Source organism: Fukomys damarensis, unplaced genomic scaffold (genome assembly GCF_012274545.1).
Source record: "Fukomys damarensis isolate Sample0158 unplaced genomic scaffold, DMR_v1.0_HiC HiC_scaffold_8, whole genome shotgun sequence".
Classification (NCBI taxonomy): Eukaryota; Metazoa; Chordata; class Mammalia; order Rodentia; family Bathyergidae; genus Fukomys; species Fukomys damarensis.
The window spans coordinates 11652387-11660569 of NW_022900920.1; the positions used below are offsets into that span (position 1 = coordinate 11652387).

At 39.9% G+C, this 8183-nt stretch overlaps 1 protein-coding gene across 1 annotated transcript in view; it reads right to left on the reverse strand.

Annotated features, from left to right (window-relative positions):
- The window catches only part of Dock1 (dedicator of cytokinesis 1), a 523445-nt gene that overhangs the window by 340649 nt on the left and 174613 nt on the right, over window positions 1–8183 (reverse strand). Inside the window, exons 26-27 of the mRNA XM_033761232.1 lie at window positions 3503–3573; window positions 374–480 (exon numbers count right to left, since the gene is read on the reverse strand). Coding sequence (XP_033617123.1) covers window positions 374–480; window positions 3503–3573 — 178 coding nt within the window. The remainder of the gene's footprint in view (window positions 1–373; window positions 481–3502; window positions 3574–8183) is intronic.

Consider the following 8183-nt stretch of genomic DNA (forward strand, 5'->3'; position numbering starts at 1 on the left):
CGGATTAAAAAAAAAAAAAAAAAAAGAACTTCAATTTTTTTCTTTGCAATCATCTCCATGGACAAAAGTGATTGCCTCCCCAAGACAGATAATCACATATTGTAAAGGCTACAATGTCTGCTGATTATTCAGGGGCTTTGATGTGCACCCAAATTACAAACTACAAGCTGTTGCCTTCATTTTCAATGATCTATTACCTACACTATATGTCAATTACTATTCTCTCGTATAGGCTAAGTTTCCCTGTCTTGCAATAAAATTATTTTAATTAGGAGCAAGCTCCAGTCCTCATGTTAAGGACAGAATTCAGGGGGACTCTATCTGTGGACAATGAATAATGCAACAATTTAAAACTTCTTGGGGTTCCACTCACCATGCTGTGTGAAGAGGTCACTGTGAACAATTTCGATCAAGCAGTAGAGCTTCTGAATGGTCAGCAAACCCACAGGCACATTTAGGATGAATTCAGTAAACATTTTGCTATTAGGAAAAATTAAATAAAATAATTCAGACATATATAGCAAAATGATCTAATGCTATTCCCAAACAGAACTGAAACATAATATCATTAAATGGTCACGAAATGTCACTGGGATGTTGGACAACACCCCTTATACAACACTGGACAAATTTTCACTCCCAAAATTTATGTTTTAAAATGCTACTTTTACTTCAAAAATCACTAACATAGAACTATAACTTAAATGACAATAATAACAGAGTTGTGAGGCTATAAAGAATTGGAACCCTCACATTGTAATGGTGGGGATACAAAATGGTTCCATGACTTTGGAACACAGTTTGGGATCTTCTAAAAATGTTAAATAGAGGCTGGGGATTTAGCTCAGTGGTGCTGTGCCTACCTCACAAGCACAAGGTCCTGAATTCCATCCCTGGTACCAGGCGAAAAAAATGTTAAATAGCTACCAGGTGACCTAGCCAACTCTAATTCCCAAGTGCTAGGTATTGAAAACACGAAAGCATATATCCACACAAATATTTGTACATGACTCATGGTGGCATTATTCTAAGTACTAAAAAGGTGGAAATATTCATCAACTGATGAATGTAATAACAACATGTAGTACATCAGTACCATTCATCTAAGAAAAAAGGAGCGCTGATACTTTCTGTAGCATGGGTGCACTTTGAAAACATGACCTAAATTAAAGTCACATAAGGTCCCATTCGTATGAAATGCTGAAAAAACATAACCCTACAGATAGAAGAAATAGATTAATGACTGCCTAGTGCAGGGGACAGCATTGAGAAATGCCTGGAAATAATACAATGGATCTAATTGGGGTGATAAAAATGTTCTAAACTGTACACATGATTCTTGTACAACATAAATATATTTAAACCTATTGAATTAGAACTCTAAAAGAGGTGATGGTGGCACAAAAATAATATCTAACAAAGATTTTTTAAAACTTTTCTTTTACAAATGGCCAACAGACATATGAAGGATATTAGAAACAACCTTGTTAGTAGTTTTAAAAAGTACACAATGCCAAGGGAAGATACTTTTTCTCAATTATATTGGCCAGGTTCTATGAAATACTAATCCCTAGTATGGCCAAAGTTTGGCAAAAAAAGACTTCAACACGCACCTTCAGAATGTTGATTTGGCCTTCAGAAAGGCAATTGTATAATACTTATTAAAAATCTTTTAAGATAATGTAAAACCAAGTTAACTACTTCTTAGATCACCCTAATGATATAAAATGAGAGCACACCCTATAATTAAGTTATGAACTTTTATGTAAGAATATTTTATAATGATGCAAAACTGCACATAACCTAACACTCAACATAGAGTGGAAGTCCCTAGAGGGTCCCTTCCAACTACATGGCTGGGCCACAGTTCCCAATTTAGAAGGTCTGAAAAGGAACCTGAGATTTGCTTTTTCACAGCAGGTTCCCAGGAGGTCTTATGCTGCAGTTTCAGAAACTCCTCTTTAAGAACCAGGATGCACAGAAAGACTTCCACAGAAACCAGATGGGCAGACATTGAACCTTAGCCTATTTGTTTCTCATTTTATCACTTAGGTCTGCAAAAGTATAACCTCACTGTTCGTGCCCCAGGAAAGGAAAATAAATGTGTCCCTGCTGAACACTAAATCCTCAGGCACATCACAGACAGTGCCTCCCTGAGAGCTCCCAGCCCTTCAATTCCAGGCCCTGAGTGACCTAGAGTGGACATTAATTGCAGGAAGAACCCTATTTTTGTTCGGTTGAAGTGCTTAGGAACACACATCCCTTCACTGATACTTAGGTGAGCTTCCCAAGCTGGTATAAAATAGTGCCACCCCTTTAGGTGGCTCACTGTGTCAAGCCAAGCCAAAGCAACAAGGAGATGAGGGCTATGGTATTAGATGAATCAATCTCTAGTTATTGACAAGGCCGTGCCTCCCATTTGCTCCCAATGGCGTTTCTCCAAAAGTAGTGACATCCACAGATGACAGACCAAATACTAAGCATGTGCAGCTTGGGACAAGAATGGCACATCTGGGAATAAAAGGAAGGTTTTCGTACCCAGCCACACTCCTCAGCCTGAAAGCCTATGAATGTCTTCCTCCGGAAATGTTTTCGGGATATGTATGCATGTGTGTATGTACGTATTCATTCATTTTAGAGGACAACTTCCAGCCCTTCTGCCTGAAGCTCACAGCCTCTCATTTTGGACACATAATAATAAAAGTAATATTAACAGAAACTGACAGACATTTATCACTTTGCAGACTAAACGTCTACATAGTGTGTACTTTTTCTCCTTTCCCACTAACAAAGACTCATATAACAAAATAAAGACTTGTACCCTATGATTATTCTTGCTTTAAATCCATTGTGGCTCTTCCACATTCAACAAGTAAAATAAAGTGTTTACTCTTTTCCAAAAACCATTTTCCTGTATAACTTATATATGAAGTGCAAAGCTTATGTGTTACAAGAAGGGGAGGTAACAGAGGAACAGTACAGCTCTTATGTTTTGGGGCTTGTTTGGATTTTGTTTTGTTTTTTGAAAATGTTTTGTTTTGAGATACGATTTAGCTAAGTCACTAAATTACCCAGGTTGGGCTCAAACTTCAAATCCTCCTGCCTCAGCCTCCTAGACCTGCTGGGATTACAGGCGTACACCACCCCACCCTGCTCCCACATTAAATTTTTCAGATGCTACAAACTAAAACAAAACCAATAACTACACATTGAAATCCAATCCCTAACGTGTACAAAATGCCAAATTTATGTTACAGATCATAGTCCATATGTCTGCAAACGATCTTTTAAAGAAATCACTGTGACTGGTGACAGCCGATTCACTTTCAATACAGTCATAATTAGCAAACCTTCACAGCCACCACCAGCAGGACACATTCCAGAATGGCCAGAGCACCAATGTATGAAGAAGAGAGACAGAACCTACAGCATCCCACAGACTATATGCATATACTACTAGGCTACTATGTGCAGCAGACGTCCACCTTAGATGCACAATTACCTGAGCTCCTTGGGATCAAACACCAACTTCACATCATTGACGATAGTTGGCAAGTATTTCAAGGCTGCACCCTGCAAACGAAGAAAAATGAAGGCTGAACCGAATACAGGTTAGTGAGAGTTAACACAAATCTATAATCCTTATGAAGAAACAGAAATGTCAAGAACAGAAGGATCAGGGATGGGGATTTAGCTCAGTGGTTCTACTGCCTGCCTTGCAAGTACAAGGAACCGAATTCAATCCCCAGTACCATTAAAAAAAAAAAAAAAGAATAAAAAAATAGAAGGATCATTGTGTGAGGAGCTGATGGCTAAACTCAAAGCAAAAAGCAAAAAAAACAAACAAAAAAAAACTTTAATCTACAAAAATTCATAATTTCTTACATGGCTGTGTTGTCCATAATAATAATAATAAAAGTGATATTAACAGAAACTGGCATTTATCACCTGCAGACCAAATACTTACACCGTATGCTAAGCCTTTGTGGTTTTAAATTTCATGACAAAATGAAGACCATGTCCTACCTAGAAGAATGTACTTGCATGAAATCCACTGCAGCACTTCTATATTTAACAATTCAAATCTTTGTTCTGATCCAAAACTATTTTCTGGTATATCTGCAAATTTCTTAGTTGTGAATCATTTGTCCTTTAGTGACATTATCCTGTACATTCATATCCTTCCACGAGATACACATTCTCCAAAAAGTAATGGTGGATCCTATTACCTGCAATGCACTGTGCTAGGACTCTTGTGATACTTTATCTTTAATTCTAAGTCCTCTTATGCTAAGTTAGCAGTGTTTAATAAATCTCTTTAAAAAATTAAAAGCAGGGACACTAATTACTGTGCTCATGCTCACAGAGCTAGTACTGAACTAAACTAGAATTAAAATTCAATTTGGGGAAAATTAGAGACTTTATCCCTTTTGCTATATCCTGTTAAGGAAAGTTCTAAACTTTAAGTGGTATGACTTTGCTTTTCCACTTTGTGCTAGTGACTCTGTGTAATTCCATACACAAGGCTGAACCCTTACCTCCATGAATTAAGCCTCATTCATGACAGATATTTCAAGGCATTGCACTAGCTCAAAATAAAATTGAAAAGAATAAAATAACAGGCTGAGCCTGGAAAACACTGAATCAATCACATAAATAATTGTTACTACTATTTTCCTAAGCAAATAGGCAGAAATCCACTTAAAACTATATGAACATATATGGTCAAGGAATTTGTAAGAAAATATACAGCCCCCCAACATAATCATCGCATAAGTGTCATTCCACACATCATGCACTGTACAAAAATTAACTTTAAACACAACAGATTTTTAAATGAGAAATGTAGAACTATGAAACTTTTAGGAAAAAGTGTTTGTGACCTTGAGCTAAGCAAAACTTCTTAGATGTGGTACAACTGCACAATCTATGAAAGAAAACATCCAACATAAAGAGCATGGCCATTTTGAAAGATCCCACTTAAAGAATAAAAAAGAACCACATACAGGGTTAGAAGAAAACCATCTTCCCTACGCTACACCCCCAAAAAGGAGGGTAAAAGTTTTGAAAGATAGTTCTCCAAGGAAGATGTATGGACAGCAACTCTGCACTTGAAAAGATGCTCAGCACCTCAGTACCATTAGTTAGCAGGGAAATACAAATTAAAACAACAATGAGATGCAACTAACATCGATTAGAATTGTTTAAAAAAATACACTGTACTGTTTGCATGTGCTGCTGGTCTGAGCACAAAAATAGTGGAGCAACTTTAGAAAAGTATTTGGCAGTTCCTTACTGTGAGACAGGAATGATTCTGAAGACCTAGAAACTGTACTCCTGGGTGTCTGTTTATTCAAATGAAATGAAAACTTATGTTCATAAAAATCCTTCATATGAAAGTTTCCAATGCCATTACTTGTAATCAGTAAAAGCTAGAAACAACCCAAATGTCCCTCAAGAGGTGAATCCATGCAATGGAACACTATTTAGTACCATAAAAGAATAAACCACCATTATACACATGATGATTCTCAGATGCGCTAAGATAAATTACACAAGACAAACTTCTTGACAGACTACATGCTGTATGATTTCACTTTATAGCATTCTGGAAAGAGCAAAAGCTATCAACAGTGGCCAGGAGCGGAGGTGAAGATGGAAGAACATTAGAGTTGATACAGCTCTTCCACAGAATGGTTGCATTATACCTTAATGGAAACTAGCAGAGCTGTCCAGTAAGAAAGAGCACATTCCTGGGTATAAATTAGACCTTAATCTTTTTAATGATCAAAAATATATTATCTGAAGATATGTCCACAACTATTTGATATGCAAAATGCCTGCAACAATACTAAAATTGACTCTCGAGTGTGCAAGACTTAAGTACCCACAAATCAAGCCAATTCAGATGAGCTCAGGTTTTCTAATCTACAAAACGCAAATGGCCTATACAAGCTAGACATGTTTCTAAGTGCTCCACTATAATGAAGTACTAAATGCTTGAGATGGCTTTCAGAGGGAGGCCTGGGATCAGCCCCACTCGCAGAACAGTGAAGTCATTTGCTCAGATTCGCACTGCTAGGATTTGGAGTGGTCCACCTCCACAGCTTATTCTGTGAAAGAATCACAATCAGTCTCCACCACAAAACTCAACGCTTGACGGTCCAGATGATAAAACATAGGCAAGTAATGTCAATACATGAATCTTCCCTACAGAATTATGGATGTGACAGCTGTCCTTTACAGATGTTGATCCTATCCTTCAAAGCCAACCAGATCAAGGGTTTCCAATTATCTGCTGATAATGCAAGTGAAAAGAGAATTAAACAGAAATAATTTCATTCTGATTCCGAATGTTCTGCTTCAACTACCTCAGAGTTGGTTTGAAAAAACTAGAAAATATTTATCATGACATTTCATACGAAGCATTTGCACAGGCTGATTGCTCAGTCTTTCAAATTATCTTGTTCAGTTTGTGGATGTCCAGAGGTTAAGCTATAAATTGGCTTCGTGCATTTTATACTGCACCCAAAAAAGCATCATCTGCCTGCAGCAACTTCATAAATACCATTTCACAAGAGGGAAGCAGACAGCAACAAACAAGACCAGCCTTTATGACCCACCTTTCACCAGTGTCCTTAGGACACCTGACAGACACTGCATTAACCAGGACACACAGAGTGCCAGACAGGCTTCCCCTGCTGAGGTCTCCCAGGCCTCCCACATGTAGTGTGCCCAAGCGGCACTCCCAGAGACTGGGCTGTGCCCTCTGAGGTAGGTGCAGGAAGGCAGTGATCTCATGACAGTGGTTAGCCCTGAACTTTGCTCGTCAGAATTATGAGCAAAATTATGTCTTAATGAGCAAAGAGACGGACCATAGATTTGAGGTCATGATGACACAAGCTCTGTTCTTATATGATCCTTGCCATGACGCTGCTGCCACCTCACCTCGTGGCACCCACAACCCTCACTCCCCCAAGGACTGCCTTCCACACTACCCTTCCTTGCCAGCATCCAGTGCACAGCCCCAACCCACCTCTTACACTGGGTGCTCTTTGAGTTTCCTCCACTATCCCTATAAGGACCCCATCTGCCAACTTGTAATCCCTATTAACAGTGCCCCATTTTCCTAAACTTCACCCCATACCCAACAGCCACTGGACTTCTGATGGGCTGCCCCACACATACTGTCAACTCCACAAGTCTCAGGTGGAAACCCCTGTCACCTTCATTTCCCTGAGGGGCACTACTGATCCCTGCCGCACAGGAGAGGACTGGACATCAGGCAGGATCCTTCCTTTTTGTCACAGCCCACTTCAAAAAGACGACAAAGCTTAGTTCACCCAGATATGAAACCTCTCCCAGTTCTATCACTTGCTTCTTCCTGCAGACACCACCTGGCATGGCCCTCCTGGTATCCACTGCTTTACTCCCACAGCATCCTCCCTGCCTCCACTCTCATCCCTTCAAGTTCATTCCTTAGGAGGAGCCTTCCTAAGACACAACTCTAATTTAGCTATCTGGGTGACAGTCTCTGCTCTTGGAGGAAGGGTGATCTGGCCAGCATCCTGGGCTGTCCCTGACCTCTGGCCCTACCTACCTCTCTGAGACTTGCCCACCTATGAGTCCCTCTCTAATCATGTAAGGACTCTTCTAGCTTCCGAGGTGGTCCAGTCCCTTTGTTTCACTCAGAGGCTGTGCACAAGCTATTCGTTCTTTCTAGTCACTCACCCTCTCTCCCATGTAGTTCCCAGCTCAGTTAATCTGTTCACACCTTCCCTCCCCAAGTCCTTAAAGGAGGCACATTGTTCTCCAAGACACAGGGATGCTGGATTAGGTACCTAGAGATGTTTTCCTACTGTATGGTACTCTGAGAATGACTTCTCTGTATCCCCAGACAATATAGCTCCTCAGGAGTAAGGACAGGATCTCTTCACTGTTCTTTGTCTCCCTCAGTTCTCACTGAACACAGATGACCTCTATGAGCATTAGACCTTGATGGCGAACCCAGTTCAGTCACCTCCTTAGCCTTGAGAATAGCCACCCTCTGCTTACAAACAAGGCAATCACCATCCTTAGCTCAGAGAATAACAGTAATGGTGTTGGGTCTTCAGAGCTAGTGAGAGGCATAGATCTCTCTCTCTCTCTCTCTCTCTCTCTCTCTCTCTCTCTCTCTCTCTCTC